At 38.2% G+C, this 17,733-nt stretch overlaps 1 protein-coding gene and 1 pseudogene across 1 annotated transcript; both read right to left on the reverse strand.

The window, feature by feature from the left end:
- Positions 1-2,302: 2,302 nt before the first annotated feature.
- Positions 2,303-5,082, reverse strand: LOC140889485 (uncharacterized). Its single transcript, XM_073297205.1, has 7 exons — positions 4,722-5,082; positions 4,254-4,664; positions 4,093-4,180; positions 3,675-3,741; positions 3,149-3,448; positions 2,937-3,037; positions 2,303-2,675 (listed from the first exon to the last, which is right to left on the reverse strand). The coding sequence occupies exons 1-7, from the start codon at positions 5,080-5,082 to the stop codon at positions 2,303-2,305; spliced, it is 1,701 nt and encodes a 566-aa protein (XP_073153306.1).
- Positions 5,083-7,069: 1,987 nt separating this feature from the next.
- LOC140889486 (uncharacterized) lies at positions 7,070-10,234 on the reverse strand (annotated as a pseudogene).
- Between the last annotated feature and the right edge of the window lie 7,499 nt (positions 10,235-17,733).

A 17,733-nucleotide genomic window follows, 5' to 3' on the forward strand; every position in this document is an offset into this window, starting at 1 on the left:
CCCCCTCAGAGTCGGTAAACGAGTCAAAGCACAGTACTAGCATATAGAGTCTCCATGATGTTTCAAGTCGTAAGGACTAATGGTGTACAACCAAAACCGCGGACTTTATCCACTCGATAAGTGATAACCACTTGGAAAGTCCGGATAGGGTAGTTCGACTATTCATCCTATGAATATCCATTTGCATGCTTCGAACATCTCCATGTTCCCTACCAATGAAACGTGGTACTCCGCATCGCAAATGCTAGTCTCAAACTCGAGCGATCCTTATCCTTATTATCGGACGGCTCAATCGACTAGGAACGGTTTTAGAACATACAGTGACTATAAGATGTATTTCATGATAGACATCTCCATGTTCTACCACATCTTACATACACTATAGTATATTCAAGGTCTTTATCAAAACAACAATAGTATATCACAATATAACAATATGAAGTAATATAAAGTCATTGCCATAAAAGTGTAAATAATATTAAACAAAAGATTGTTTATACAAAGAGTCAACAAAGCCCATAGCCACACAGTTGGCTCACTGGGCACCCACTCTTACACCAAGTTGCTTCTTCAACTCCATGACGACTCCATTGAACTTTCATTAATGGAATGGTCTTGTTTCGAAGTTGCTTCTCTTTCGGATCAAGTATCTGTATCGGCTTCTCAAAGTAACTCAAAGTCTCATCTAATTCTGCTTCATCTGGCTAGAGTACATGAGAAACATCAGGCTGATACTTCTGCAACATAGAAACATGAAAGACATCATGAATCCCAGAAAGAGCTGGAGGAAGAGCAATTTGATAGGCAAGATCGCCTACCTTCTCGAGAATCTCTTAAGGACCGATAAATCTTGAATATAAATTCCCTCGCTTACCAAATCTGACAGTGCCTCTAAATAGAGAAATCTTCAAGAACACTCTGTCTCCCTGCTCAAAACACAAAGGTCTACGTCTGATATTTGCATACTTGGCTTGTTTATCTTGCGCTGTCTTCACTTTATCTGTCATTTCTCGGATCATATCTGGCCCAATATCAGGTGTCTCTGAAATGTCATCCCAATAAAGAGAAGATCTGCTCTTTTTTTCGTACAACGCTTCAAATGGATCCATCTCGATAATCGTCTGGTAACTATTATTATATGAAAACTCCACCAGTGGTAAAGAATCCGGCCAACTAGTACCAAAATCTAGCACCACAGCTCTAAGCATATCCTCAAGTGTTTGGATAGTCCGCTCTGACTGTCCGTCTGTCTGAGGATGATATGCAGTACTCAGATGCAATCGAGTACCTAGAGCTTGCTGCAGGCTGTGCCAAAAATGAGAAGTAAATCTAGGGTCTCGATCTGAAACGATAGATTTAGGCACACCCAGTATTCTTACCACCTCTCTGACATAAACCTCTGCCATCTGATCTTGTCTGTATGTCATTCTGTATGGAATAAAACAAGCTAATTTCGTCAATCTATCAATAACTACCCAGATAACATCACAACCTCTGGATGAACGTGGTAGCTTCGTAACAAAATCCATAGAAATGTGATCCCACTTCCATTCTGGAATAGGTAAACTATGAAAAGACCACCTGGTTTCTTTCTTTCGGCCTTCACCTACTGGCAATTCAGACATCGAGACACAAATACGGTGACATCAGATTTCATCTATTTCTACCAATACTGATTTTTCAAATCATTGTACATATTTCTGCCACCAGGATGAATATTGTATCTATTGCAATGAACTTCTTTCAATACCTACTGTTTCAATTCTGAAACAGCTGGTACAACAATTCTGTTATTCACATATAAAACACCATCATCACTAACCTGATATTCTGATCGATGCCCTGATCTGACCATATCAACAGATTTCTGAATACTCTGATCCTCTTTTTATGCTTCTCTGATTCTGATTACTAATTTTGGCTCAGCTTGTATGGCACAAACTCTGATAGGCCGCATATCTGTCTCAAACACTAATCCAAAAACACAGCAATCTTCTACCAATCCAGATACACCTATCGTAGATAAGGATAAAGAACATACCTTTCTACCCAAGGCATCTGCAGCTGCATTGGACTTTCCTGAATAATATTTGATCTCACAGTCAAAATCTTTCAATAAATCTAGCCATCTTCGTTGCCTCATATTCAATTCAGAATGCGAAAACAGATAATTCAAACTTTTATGATCAGAATAAATTCCAAACTTGTCACCGTATAAATAGTGTCGCCATATATTCAGTGAAAATACGATTGCTGTCAATTCAAGATCATGAATTAGATATCTGGTCTCATGTGGCTTCAGCTATCTCGAGGCATAAGAAATGACATGCCCTCTCTGCATAAGCACACATCCTAATCCCCTGTGAGAAGCATCATAATAAACAGTAAAATCACAAGTACTTGAAGGAATCTTCAAGACTGGTGCACTCGTTAATCTCTTCTTCAGATCAAGGAAACTTGCCTCACAAGCTTCGGTCCAAACATACGGTGCATTCTTCTGAGTCAACAGAGTAATAGGCTTGGAAATGCTGGAGAAATATTTGATAAATCGTCGATAATAGCCCGCTAAGCCCAATAAACTCCGTATCTCTGGTAAAGATGTGGGTCTAGGCCAACTGATCACTGCCTCAATCTTGCTAAGATCAACAAAAATCCCGTCTCCGGACATAATATGCCTAAGAAACACAACTTTCTTCAGCCAAAATTCACATTTTGATAGCTTGGCATACAATTTCTCTGCTCTCAAAGTTTTCAAGATAATTCTGAGATGTTCAGCATGATCACAAAGATTCTTAGAATAGATTAAGATATCATCAATGAAAATAATAACAAAATCATCTAAGTATTTCTGAAATACTCGATTCATAAGGCCCATAAACACCGCTGGAGCATTCGTCAGACCAAACGGCATAACAATAAACTCAAAATGACCATACCTCATTCTGAATGAAGTCTTGGGTATATCTTCATCCCAAACTCTCAACTGATGATATCCAGACCTCAGATCTATCTTGGAATAAACTGCTGAACCCTGCAACTGATCAAATAAATCATCTATTCTAGGCAAAGGATAACGATTCTTTGTCGTTGCCTTGTTCAGTTGCCGGTAGTCAATGCAAAGTCTTATTGATCCATCATTCTTTCGTACAAACAAAACCGGTGTGCCCCAAGGAGAAACACTCGGTCTAATGTACCCTTTGTCTAAAAGATCTTCTAGCTGTTCTTTCCATTCCTTCATATCAACTGGTGTCATTCTGTAAGGAGCTTTCGAAATTGGTAACGTACCTGAAATCAGTTCAATACTGATATCTACCTCACGAAAAGGAGGTAATCCTGAAATCTCATCTGGGAAGACATCATCAAATTCACTAACCACTGGCAAGTCAGCCAATTCTGGGCTAATTTTTAGCACATCTACTGCATAAAAAAGGAAACCATCTGCTCTTTTCTGCAATAAATGAGTCATAGATAGAACTGATATCAAAGGAATTTGAGATCTTGAACCCTTACCATAGAACTTTCATTCCTCTGCCATTTTAGGTCTGAATATTACCACTTTCTGAAAACAGTCTACGGTAGCCCTGTACTTGGTTAGCATATCTATAACAATAATACAGTCAAAATCTGACAATCCAAGCACAATACAGTCGATCTCTATCACATTATCTTCATACCGTAGTACACAATTTCTGACAGATTTCACTGATATGATACCTCTCCCCAAAGATGAAGATATAGATACTACAGTAGATAATGACTCAATAGGAAATTCATGTAATGTAGCAAATTGTTCAGATATAAAAAAGTATGGGATGCACCTGTATCTACTAGCACATAAGCAGGATAACCACAAAGAGTACAGTTACTTGCTATGATGTCATCAGGTGATATCTGAGCCTGTTCTTTAGTCAAGGCAAAGACACGAGCCTGTTGTCTCGGAGGTTGACTCGCTGCTTGGCTACCTCTTGGTCTGCTCTGCTGCTAGGGCTGTGGCTGGAAGAAGTGAACAAAAGATGCTTGCCTTTCAGGCTGAGCCACTGATTTAGATGACCCTGCACCTTGAGACCTCACTGAACCACACAGTGGACATACCTTGGCAAAATGTCCTGGCTGATGGCATATGCTACAACTCCCAAACACACCTCTGCATTGTTCACTGGGATGTCTCTCTCCGCATTTGCTACAATACATGCCAGAATAACATGTACCCTGACCAGAACTGTTCTATCTTGGCCCACTGGAGCTGGAAGAACCACTTCCTGACGTCTTAAACTGATTTCCTCTTGCCTTAAGAAAATCTTTCTTACCACTACTGCTGTTACCTCCCTCAAATCTAGGGGATGGTTGCTGAAATTGCGGTGATGGTTGTGGCTGTCGTGGAGACTGTGCAACAAACGATACTCCTGGTTGCTTAATCAGATCGGCTTCTGCTCCCTTTGCTCGATCAAGTGCATCAGCAAAGTTATTTGGCCTCCCTGAATTCATCAACGTAAATACATCGGGATTCAGTCCATTGATGAACTGATCATCTTTAGCCTCTTCACTCCCAGCTACATGTGGAGCAAACTTGAGCAATGTATATAACTTGGCAACATATTCTTTGATGTTTAGATTCCCCTGTTTTAGATTTGCAAACTCTGCACCATTGTCTTTTCTGTACGACACTGGAAAGAAACGTTGATAAAATTCTTTTGTAAATACTTTCCAAGTGATAGTCGTACCTCGATTCTCAATAGCTCTGTTGGTGGTTATCCACCAACTCTTGGAAACATCATATAGTTGGTGCCCAATCAGTCTGAATCTTCTGTCATCTGCATAATCAAGGGAATCAAAAAACATCTCCATATCCTCTAACCAACTTTCACAGTCCACTGAGTTCTCAGTTCCGTTCAGTGTAGGCAGCTTGAAAGATTGGAATCTCTTTAACAATGTTTTCATCGGTGTAGCAGTCACGTCCATTGGATCATTGCAAGTACTGCCTTGTGTTGGTATAGGATCTCCTGCGGCCTGTGGCAAATTTACCGGTTCTGGCTGAGGAACAACCACTGTCTGTCTAGTAATCGATGTTTGACGAGGAGGCATATCTGATATTCAAAAGTATTAGTATACAAGTACATCAATATATCAGATTCAACCATTCTGTTTCAGCCCTCCTCTGATTAGAACATTCATGTGTTCTCAAGAGATCGAGTTCTGAACAAGAAACAGTTCTGATTCATTTTCAACACTACATGCTTCCAATCAACTCAGATATTCAGGTAAGCACTTAATTCTTAAAGATCAAGCATGCTTTGACAATATACATCACATAATCATGTACTCATATTATTATGAAAATATTAAAGCATGCTCGTATGTAATTAATATAATCAACAACACATTTAATATCATGCAAAATTGATCAATTACGAGGACTCGATCGACCCCGCTCACTCATTTCTAATAAGTTCAGAACTTACTCTCTGATACCACTTGTTGTGGGGAACTCGGGTGCTAATTTTAATTCATTACATATAATCTATGTTAATTCAAGTCAGGGAAACAAGGTAAGAAGCAATCAATTTTTTTTTAAAAAAAAGTGAGGCGCGGGCGCGCCCTTGTCTCGCACCATGGTGGGAGGCTTAGGCGCGGGCGCGCCGTGCCTTCGAGTCTCCTCCATGTCCAACTGAATAATGAAGGTTTTGCCCCTGCTTTTAACCTCAAACATTCTATAACAAGTACATCAACTTCTATACCTCAAAATCTAGAAGAAAACATGCAATATCATAAGGTGTTCAAGGATCCAACCATTACAAGTTGTTATCATATGACATGCTAGTAAATCAACAAGCTTATTGTTGTTCAAAACACACAACTAAAGTTGCTAAGTTCATACAACTCATACAAACTCTTCTATAGAGAATATACATAAAGGTCTTGATAACAACTTCTGCACTTCTAACCCGAAGTCACCACATCTAATGCAATGCATGATTTAAAAATCTACTATCAAGTTCTATATCGGTTCTTGGAATCCCGAGAAAGAAGAACACAACAAATCTCCCACCTACTCTCCCTTTCGGGGTGGCATTGATCTTTTTTCCCGAACTTTGGCCCACTATATCAAGATCTAGCAATAGGAGTCGATCTATCTCCTAGGCTCCTCGATATATGTCGAAACATCTGTATTTCTTCTGGCGAGTCTGCCATTCAAAATATCAAAGGGTTTTTGGCTCAATATGAATGCAAAAAATCTATATAAACATAAATATAAGCCAACAATAATCAAACAAGCTCATCTAGCAAAGAATAAACATCAAGATTTCATTCAATCCATATCAATGCAAGAAGCATTTAAACACATAAGTATGTGGTTTAAGGGCACTCAAGTAGATCTATCTTGAGTGTTCAATCCCTTAAACTTTGATGTTTTCTTATACCTTTCTTATCTTGGTTTCAAACTCTTCAACTCTTCACAAGCTGCATCACAACAAAGGCTATCAAAATCTGCTCACAACTCTTGTCAATCTTCAAGGTAAAAGTCACAAACCTTAGCCAATTCAATCCCGGTTCGAAGCTGAAGTCTCGAGTTCTATATCCCCTGTTTTCAAGTCTGAAAACATAGAAAAAATAACTAATAACAACAGCTAGAACTCACTTCATTCACAGCTCAATCACAAGGATTCAAACTCTATCAAATTCTTGAACTGACGGCGTAACGGTACAAAATCAGTAACCAAAACTGAAATCTAACCAATCTAACATCCAAAACAACTTCATATAGATGATATACCAGCAAAATATCATCATATATCAGCATACCAACATCCAATGTTCTAAAAAGCGCTAGACGGTAGGCGGGCGGCGACCCACCGCCTAGCGCCTAGCCGCCTAGGCGGGGCCTAGGCGGTTTTTTTTAAAAAAATATAAATAATAAATATCTTAGGATATTTATAAGTTTTATATTATGAAAAATTATTTTTTATGTCTTATGTATATGATTCTATCCAGTTTTTGTATGAAATTTTTTAAAATTTTAATAATATAGTAATTAACTTATATAGGCATAGTCTCATAGATATTAATAAATATCAAATATTCATACATGAGATTTAAACATCTTCAACATATTTCCAAAATATATTAAATAGATATCAAGTCTAAATTTCTAATTCTTCAAGTTCATCACCATATTTTTCTAGTACTTCTTCTGTATCAGATTCAAACTCAAAATCCATGACTTCTTCATCCTCGTCATCTGACACAAATTCTTCTTCGTGAAGTTCTCTTACATGTTCAACATTTGTTTCAACATCTTCATCTCCATCATCAACAATCCATCCTTGTGCCATAGTTGCTACACTATCAAGAAGAACATCCACTCCTTTTTCATGTTGCCTTCTCTTCTTGTCGATGATCTTAGCATTGAATTGAACATAGACTAAATTGTTCAACCTTCCTGTATCTAGTCTATTTCTTTTCTTTGAATGGATCTACATAAAGGAAAACATTATACTAAAACATTGAATACATACTTAAAAATTAAAATTTAGAACACAATAAGTAATGAATTATTTACCCCCTCAAAAGTACTCCAATTTCTTTCACAACCGGAAAAACTTGAAGTCAAAGAAAGGATTCTTTTGGCCATTTTTTGCAATTTAGGTACACCATTTCCATAAAGATGCCACCATCCAACTAAAAAAACAAAACAAAAATTAATAGTTTGTCAATTCCGAAACAAAAAAAGGCAATAGAAACTACAAAAATATTATCAATTACTAGATTTATTACTTAATAGTTAATACTTAGTTCTTACCTGGATCATATTTTGCATCATTGTTTGTGCATCTCGCCTTAGCCAATGCTCTTCCGAATCCACCCTCTTTGTTGATATACTTCCGGACGATACTGAAGCTCTTGATTTTTGAAAGCCACTTTGATCTCATCCCTCGCTCTAAGTAATTCACCATACAAAAAACCCATAGATGGTTTCTTATCCCCATCAACAAGACGAAGCACCTTAACTAAAGTAGCAAAGCCTTTCAAGCAAAAACTTACCCCATTACAAAGAGAGGCACTCAAATCAGTATTATACGCCGCCTTTCCCTTTACACTCTTTGTATGTTTGCAAGCATTCCATTCTTCACTAGCAACCATAGCTCTTAATTCACTTTTCTTCTCAATCAAGCTTTGCAAAGTTAGAAAAGAGGTTGCAAATCTTGTTACCCCAGGCCTCACAATGTCTCTTTTTTTGGTGAACTTCCTCATCATTGACAGTGTCTTGTGATGTGCATAAATAAAGATGGTGAAGCATTTTGCCTTCTCAATCACACCTTTGAATTTAGATTGGCTCCCAATTCCTTGAAGCATAAGATTCACGGTGTGAGTTGCACATGAAGTCCAAAATATATGTGGCCTCTTCTCCTTCAACAAAGTTTTTGCGGCCATATTATTTGAAGCATTATCAGTTACCACTTGAACTACATATTGTGGCCCAATTTCTTCAATACACTTATCCACATATTCAAAAATATAACTTCCAGTGTGTGCTTCATCTGATGCTTCTTTCGAAGAAAGGAAAGTCTTGCCTTCTTTACAATTGACACACAAATTCATGATACTTCTTCTTTTTCTGTCGGTTCAAGCATCGGTCAAAATTGAACAACCATTCAAAACCCATTCTTCCTCATGCTTTTTCAATAGAATTTTAGTTCTATCCACCTCTTCCTTCAATAAAGGCTCTCTTAATAGATATTGAGTTGGAGAACGATAACCAGGACCAAATTGACCAACTGCTTCCACAAACCTCTTGAAACTATCATTATCAATGGCATGAAATGCAATACCAAACTCATACACTTATCGAGATAAATATTGGTGCGCACTATGTGTTTTTTCCTTCCAAAGTGCATCAATAATATTTTTTTGTTGTTTTGTTTTCCCACTCAATGAAGAATCAGGATCAATGGTAGATGCAAATCTGTCCATAGGACCAAGAATATGTGGGTTTTTTCTTGTCCCTAAACTCACTCATTCCTCATATTCTCCAAGAAATACTTCTTCTCTCACCTTATCTTCATTCGTAATCTTTTGTTTTTTTTTTTGTTTTTGCTTCTTCAATTGCATCCTTACATTTTTTTTATCCTCGTCTGAAGCTTTCGGACACGGGGCAACATTTCCCTTGATATGAGCAATATGTTGTTTCATTCTATGAATTCCACCACTAGTAATTTTACCATACAACTTACATTTCAACTTATCCAAATTTTTAGGATCCACCAAGACCGCAAATTCCCATCCAATATCTTTTGAATTACGCTTCAAAGGATTCTCAATATCTTCCATTGAATTAGACGCTTCAGAAGAAATAATACCCGCCATTTTCCTTCAAAAGTAAACCCGAAAACAAAATCAATCTCAAACAAATTTAATTTCAAAATATATGCACAAATTGAAAAACCAGCCAAAATAATCTAAAAGCCAATATTTCTCCTACAAGAAGCTGCCCTGACCGGAATGCTTCTAATTAGTTTTGCTTCCTACCCTAGAGGACAAAAAGGAAAATAAATCACAAATCGCAAATAAACATACGGAAAAAATGATCCAAAATAAGACTAGCTAGTAGTCGATGAAGCAAAGATTTCAAACCTACGAAACATTAGCTCTCGTGGCCTTGTGTATATGGCACTGTTGCAAATTAAAGCCTCTATGAGGGAGTTCGCACTTTGGAAAAAAACTTTAATAATATACCTACGTTGAAAAATTTCCCTGCATAAAAAATCAACCTCCAAAATACACATTGAGACGTTGAAAATTCCGAGCACCAATCTCAAACAATCTAAAACTTAAAACAACCAAAAACATTGAAAAATCAATCTCAAATTAATTGAAATTTCCAGCAGCAAGCATCTTTAAACCCTAGCCCCTAAATCTCAAATCTAAAATTTGGAAAATCTAAATTATAATGTAGAGCATTCAACATAGTCACATAGATGTAATTTTTCATCCAAAACGGCAATCAATTGTTTGAATTTGATATGTTGTGAACTCACTCAGAAGTCGGAACTCGGAAGAGATTGAAGAAGGCTGGAGCTGGACGCTGGCGAGAAAGGCTGTTCAGAGGTCGGCGGCGACGTGAAAGGGATGGCGAGATTGCGGCGGCCGTCTCGACAACAAGAAGCTTGAATTTGAAGACTCACGTTCGGCCTCTCCCAGTTTTTTGTTTCTGCTTCGTTCAAGCCTTTTCTTTTGTTTTTTTTTTGGTCTCGTTATTTCTGATTTGTTATGTCCTTTCTTTTCCTTTTATTTTTTAAGTTTCAATTTTTTTTTAATTATTGGCTTAGCACCGCCTAGGCGGGATGTTAAGTGGCGGGCGCCTAGAGGCGGCGCCCACCCATTACTCCGGATGGTGGACTACCGTCCATCGCCTAGGCGACGTCTTTTAGAACACTGTCAATAGCTATAAATTTATAAATACATGTTGTAATTTCATATCAAATACAACCGTTGTCCGTTCTTCGATCCGGTTTCGATATAACAGAGCTTTTAATCTCAAGAACACAAATATACAATCAAATTCTGAGTTCTTCCTCATCTCAATTTCAAAATATGTTGTATACATAATAACACTTAGAATCGGATGTACGGATCTTGAGATATATAAATTTGAAGACAAAATGCCAAGGTAGAAGATGATGTTCTCGGTTGTCTTGGGAAGAGAATTCTAAAATCTGATATAAAAGCATACATGTACACGTTCATATTCATATCAAGCCAAGTGTCCCACTCAAATTCTGAAAATTGCACTTTGGCCCTCAAAATTTTCACTATTTGCAATCTAGCCCTTGAAACTTCTTTTTAATTCAATTTCAATCCTAAACAATTTAAGAATATTAGAATTTAAATCAAAAATCCAAAATTCTCAAATTAAATATTCTCGAATTAAAATTAAATAATCTCGGGCCTTACACCTAGTGTGTCGCCTTGGGGTGCTCCTGTTCTCTTTGTCCGAAAGAAAGATGGATCTATGCGACTTTGCATTGATTACAGCCAACTGAATCAAGCAACAGTAAAGAACAAGTATCCATTGCCTCAAATAGATGACCTTTTTGATCAACTGCAGGGTTCTTGTGTTTATTCGAAGATAGATCTGAGGTCCGGATATCATCAGCTGAGAGTTCGTGAGGAAGATAAGCCTAAGACTTCTTTCAGAATGAGATATGGTCATTTTGAGTTTATAGTCATGCCGTTTGGTTTGACTAACACTCCAGCAGTTTTTATGGGTTTGATGAATCGTATCTTTCAGCGTTATTTGGATGAGTTTGCTATTATTTTCATTGATGATATCCTTATCTATTCAAAGAGCCGTATTGACCATGCACTGTTGGAAAACGGTGTTCAGATCAATCAGAATTGATACCCGGTGCAGCGGAAGTTTAAAATTTTATATGGAACGATTCCATATCATGGGTATCAAAACTTTACGATTAAATTGTGCGTGTAAAAATTAAATAACAATTAAATTTTTACCATGAATCTCGAAACGAGATTATGGACACCAACAGATAACTCTGCTCTTGTTGTATATCCTAGGAACTGATGGACGAACAATTCTTCAATCAGGTCCACGAACAGAATTTGAATCCCTCTGATAGATTGCACTAGAAAATCTATCAGAAGTTTCTACGAAGAGAATTAACGAATTTGATCTGTTAAACCAGACTGCAAATTCGAAATTCACCGACTGGAATAACTTATTTATAATGTGGGCTGATAACAGCTTAGGGCCCATTAGTCATAAGTTAAAGCCTGACAAGCAAAGCCTGCATATTCAGAAATTAATATAAAATTCATCGTGACTCAGATTGATAAACCAATTTCACCAATGTGCACATAAACCATTTCTGCATCTTTTAAAGTCAAGATAAATTTTCTGAATCCGAATTCAGTGATTTCCAAAAAATGCCCATCCCTATGTCATTTTAGGAAATCTTACTCTTCTACTCTGATATAAGAAGTCCTACTTCTTTGTTCATTAAATTTAACTCTTTAAATTTAACTATCTCAACGGGAATTAGAAATCCATTACTTGTGTGACCCTCAATGGTTCAGGGATACAGCTAGCCGTGGGCTCATAACTCCTTGTGACTCGGAACAACAATTTCCGACTTGCCCATCGAATCATGGTAAGAGCGCCTAGCAACATCGCCCCATGATTCCCTAGGTATCACTGATAGTGCCTGCAAGAACCAATAGATTTTGGTTAGCGTACAGTACGGTCCCTTCATCCATATATCCCGATCGAATCAACAACTATTGGTAAATCGAGAGTCGTTCGAGATTCGATAACTATGCAATGCATCTTGAAGATCAAATAGTGACATCGCATGTGCTACTAAGAAACCATTTCTTAAAACACATCATGTACTCTGGCCAGAGATTCACCACACTAATATCTCCTCAGATTGCATAGGATATCCACACTAGCAAGTATGTGGTGAATCCTTGACAAAAAAGCATCGACTCCTATATGTGTCGTAACTGTACCCAATCTCGACACCCGATGACCCCAATAGAGTCGGTAAATGAGTCAAAGTACAGTACTAGCATATAGAGTCTCAATGATGTTTCAAGTAGTAAGGACTAATGGTGTACAACCAAAACCGCGGACTTTATCCACTCGATAAGTGATAACCACTTGAAAAGTCCGGATAGGGTAGTTCGATCATTCATCGTATGAATATCCATTTGCATGCTTTGAACATCTCTATGTTCCATACCAATGAAACGTGGTACTCGGCATCGCAAATGCTAGTCTCAATCTCGAGCGATCCTTATCCTTATTAACGGACGGCTCAATCGACTAGGAACTGTTTAGAATATACAGTGACTATAAGATGTGTTTCATGATAGCCATCCCCATGTGCCACCACATCTTACATACACTATAGTATATTCAAGGTCTTCATCTAAACATCTTATAGTATGTCACAACATGATAATATGATAAAAGATAAAGTAAATGCCATTATAAAAGTGTAAATTATATTAAACAAAAGATTGTTTATACATAGAGTCATAAAAGCTCTTAGCCACAAGTTGGCTCACCGGGCACCCACTCTTTCATGCAGAGCACTTGAGAACCGTGTTGCAGACTCTGCGGGCCGAACAGTTATATGCCAAGCTGTCAAAATGCGAGTTCTGGTTGGATCTGTCGTCTTTCTCGGTCACATTATTTCTGGAGATGGTATTTCTGTCGGTCCCAGCAAGATCGAAGCCGTTATGAATTGCCTAGACCGACTTTTGTGCCTGAAATCAGATGTTACATGGGTTTAGCGGGTTATTATCGCAAATTCATCGAGGGATTTTCATCTATAGCAAAGCTGATTACCCAACTAACTCAGAAGAATGAACCTTTTATCTGGACTGAGGCTTGTGAGGCCAGTTTTATCGACCTGAAAAAGTGATTGAATAGTGCTCCGATTCTATCTATTCCGTCAGGTACTGGTGGGTTTTCTGTATATTGTGATGCTTCTCACCAAGGGTTGTGATGTGTTCTTATGCAGAGTAAAAACGTGATAGCTCATGCATCGAGGCATCTGAAGCCACATGAGACTAGATATTCGGTTCATGATCTTGAGCTTGCAGTGATCGTGTTTTCTTTGAAGATCTGGCGCCATTATCTTTACGGTGAGACTTTCAAAATCTTTTCAGATCATAAAAGCTTGAAATATTTGTTTTCACAATCAGAACTAAATATGAGACAGCGGAGATGGTTGGATTTGTTGAAGGACTTCGATTGTGAAATCAAATATTATCCGGGAAAGTTGAATGTAACTGCTGATGCATTGATCCAAAAGCTCTGTTCTTTATCTATTTCTACTGTCGGTGTTTCTCAGTTGATAGACAACTGTTGCACTTCAGGTTTTGAATTTGAAACAGATAGGAGGTCTATCCAATTTTATGCTACGCAAGTCGTGCCAGAGTTATTTTTGATGATCAAGGAAGCACAGAAGTCTGATCCGAGCGGTCATAATTCGATAGAGAAGGTGAGATCTGGGCATCAGTCTGAGTTTAAGGTCAGGGATGATGTTTTGTTTGTGAATAACCGTATTGTTGTGCCTAATATTTTTGAGTTGAGACAGCGTATTCTTTGGGAGGCACATTGCAATTGGTTCAGTGTTCATCTAGGTGGCCGGAAGATGTATAACAATTTGAAGAGCCAGTTTTGGTGGAAGCAGATGAAGAGGGATGTCATGAGATTTGTGTCTCGTTGTTTGAATTGTCAGCAGGTGAAAGCCAAGAGGAACAGACGGGGTGGTCTACTACATAACTTACCTGTTCCTGAATGGAAATGGGATCATATCTGGATGGATTTCGTCACGAAGCTACCGTGTTCAGTTCGAGGTTATGATGCTATTTGGGTAGTGATCGACCGATTGACGAAATCTGCCTGTTTTATTCCGTACAGAATGACATATTGGCATGATCAGATGGCGGACTTGTATGTCAGGGAGATTGTTAGATTGCATGGTATGTCGAAGTCGAACGTTTCAGACAGAGATCCTTGATTTACTTCTCACTTCTGGAACAGTCTTTAGGAGGAACTTGGTACTCGTTTGCACCCAAGTACAACATATCATCCTCAAACCAACGGGCAGTCTAAGCAGATGATTCAGACTCTTGAGGATATTCTTTGAGCCGTAGTGCTTGATTTTGGCGCTAGTTGGCAGGATTATTTACCTCTTGTCGAGTTTTCGTTCAACAACAGCTTTCAAACGAGTATTGACATGGCACCATTTGAAGCGTTGTACGGAAATAAGTGCAGATCTCCGTTGTACTGGGACGAGATTTCCAAGTTGCCAAATTTGGGACCAGATATGATTCGTGATATGGTTGAGAAAGTGAAGATTATTCGATTGAGAATGAAGACTGCTCAGGATAGACAAGCAAAGTATGCGAATATCAAACGTCGACCTCTGTACTTTGACCAGGGAGACCGAGTATTTCTGAAGATTTCTCCTTTTAGAGGCACTGTTAGATTTGGGAAGAGATGGAAGTTGTCTCCGACATTCATCGGACCGTACGAGATTCTGGAGAAGATAGACGATCTTGCCTACAGATTAGCTCTTCCTCCTTCTTTATCTGGTATCCACGATGTCTTTCACGTCTCTATGTTGCAGAAGTATCACCCAGATCCTTCCCATATTCTTCAGCCTGATGAGGCCGAGCATGATGAGACTTTGAGCTACTTTGAGAGACCTATTCATATTCTCGATTGAAAGGAGAAACAACTCAGAACTAAGTCGATTCCGTTGGTGAAGGTTCAGTGGAGCCATCACGGAGTCGAAGAGGCGACATGGGAGTCAGAGTCTTATATGAGACAGAGGTTTCTAGAGTTGTTCTGATTATGTGAGTTCTTGTTTTTCTGTTCTGGTTCTTATGTGATTAATTCTTACTGATTTCGAGAATGAAATATTTTCTTAGAGGGGGAGAATTGTAATGCCCATAAATTATCTTAATTGAGATTATTTAAGATAACCAAAGATTATAGAATTTGATGGCTGAATTTTTATTGATCGGGGACTATTTTGCAATTTTTGGAAATTTCAGGGGCTAAAGTGCAAAATAGGGATTTTATATATTATCTTGTCTTGAGCGGTTGACTTGGTCTTCATTCACTTCTCTCCTTCTTCCTCCTTAAGCTGTTTCCTCCATTGAAGAAGCCATCAAGATCTTCAAGCTTTTGATTTCCGGGTTTCGCTCTATCCGTCCGATAGAAATTAAATTTGAAGGCATATTCACGATCACGACATCAAAGGCTTTGTTATACCGTAAGTATTTCTTCGATCGGATCTATTTTATTTTTCGGATGTTTTTAGAATCGTATGATTTTCGGATATGTCGTATATAAGATAGCATGTATCGTTATTTTGAAGACGGATCGGGACAAAATGACGATTGGATTTGTTATGATTTTTTTAGGGTTTTATGAAATTGGGGGTTTGGAGATTTGTTGTTTTTGGATCATTTTAATTGAGATTGAGATTGATATGAGATATTTATGATTTATATGCTGAGTTGTGATTTCTCGGTTGATCAAAATATAGCTGTTACGCCGCCGGTTTGAGTTTTTTATTTTGGTCGGTTTGAATTGATTGAGTTGTTTTCCGTTGAAGTTGAACGTTAATTTCAATCCTTTTATCGCTCATTTATAGATTGGGTTGAAGGCCGTCGAGCTTCTAGATTGCGGACTTTTTTTTGGTTAGAGATTGAAGCCGGTATAGTATCGTTTTGTTATTGATGATTGTTTGGGTTCGAATGAATTTTTGAAATGGGTTTATCCTTTCTTATCCAGATTTGGAGCTTATGAATCATCGAGAAAGGTAAACGACGACATCGATTATAATGGGATGGAATACTCGAGTTCGGATTGAATATCGAGTCCCTAAACCACATACTTTTATGTTTATATGTTTGATTTAGAATGTGAACATATTGTTTATATGACATTCATTCATCTATCTCTCGGGCCGGATAAGAACAACGAGAAGTTTGGATTAGTGTATCAAGATCGGATACGAATCTTGATGTCAGGATCGGATATGAATCTCGATGATAGAAGAAATTCACGAAAACATGCATTGCATATTATTTATATCATGATTGATATATGAACTTTGCTTATGTGCTTACGTCTCTTTACTGGGAATTATTCTCACCGGTTTATCCGGCTGTTGTTTTGTTTTGTATGTGTGCATGACAACAGGTGGGGCAGGATCGAGCCAGAGATCACATGGTTAGGTGTTGAGATGATAGAGTGAGGACTTGGATTTGGTTTTAGGAGTTGAATTGTATTTCAAACTCTTGTTTTGGAATTGTATAAATAGAACCGAAGCATGTTCTACTAGATCGAATGTATGTATAACTCTAAGACTACATGTATTATTTTGATGAGATTGAGGTTGTAATGCATGATTTATGTTTTGTTGTAATTGGGAGTTGTATTCCATGAATTTTGTTCTGAAATGCCTTGAGTTTTTCTGGTGTAGCATGTCACGAACCCCGTGCCTACATCCGTGTAGGGGTCCGTGCACCCTCGCATTTCAAGAATGTTTGTTTTTGTTCATGCACGAACCCCGTGCCCTTTCTGTGTAAGGGTGCGTGTAAGCTGACAGAGATTTCGACTTTTAGTGTATTTTGTGTGCAATGACCCTTAACCGGAGGTGTCACGGGGTCCATGTCCTCTTCAGGTTAATGCACGGACCCGTGCACGGATGGCTGAACTTCTTATTTGTTTCACATTATGCTATTTACTGTCATTATGTCATTGTCATCTGCTCAGTGTCTGTTTTCTTTATTTATCAAGTCAGCTATCTGTCTGAACTTCTTATATTTGAGATTCTATTATCAATAAAACAATATTTCTCTTACTCTTCGAATTGGACTTCCATTATTTAACTATCCTCTCTCATTGTTATCTTTCTGCAACTATCAATCTATTCTTAGAAAACTCTCGTGCATTTGTAGGAAATGGAAAGATGATCAAGACAAGGTCGCAACCCCCGTTACAATCGCAACCATGAAGACAACAACAACAATAACAATGGGAATCCACCTCCACCTCCACCTCCACCTTCACCACCGGGAGTCAATCTCAGCCAAGAAGATATGATGGCAATAGCTACGATAGTGGCTACCGCCCTCCAAGGTTTGGTCGGGACTCATTCGCCACCGCCGCCACCTCCTGCT

Source organism: Henckelia pumila, chromosome 3 (assembly GCF_033568475.1).
Source record: "Henckelia pumila isolate YLH828 chromosome 3, ASM3356847v2, whole genome shotgun sequence".
Classification (NCBI taxonomy): domain Eukaryota; kingdom Viridiplantae; phylum Streptophyta; class Magnoliopsida; order Lamiales; family Gesneriaceae; genus Henckelia; species Henckelia pumila.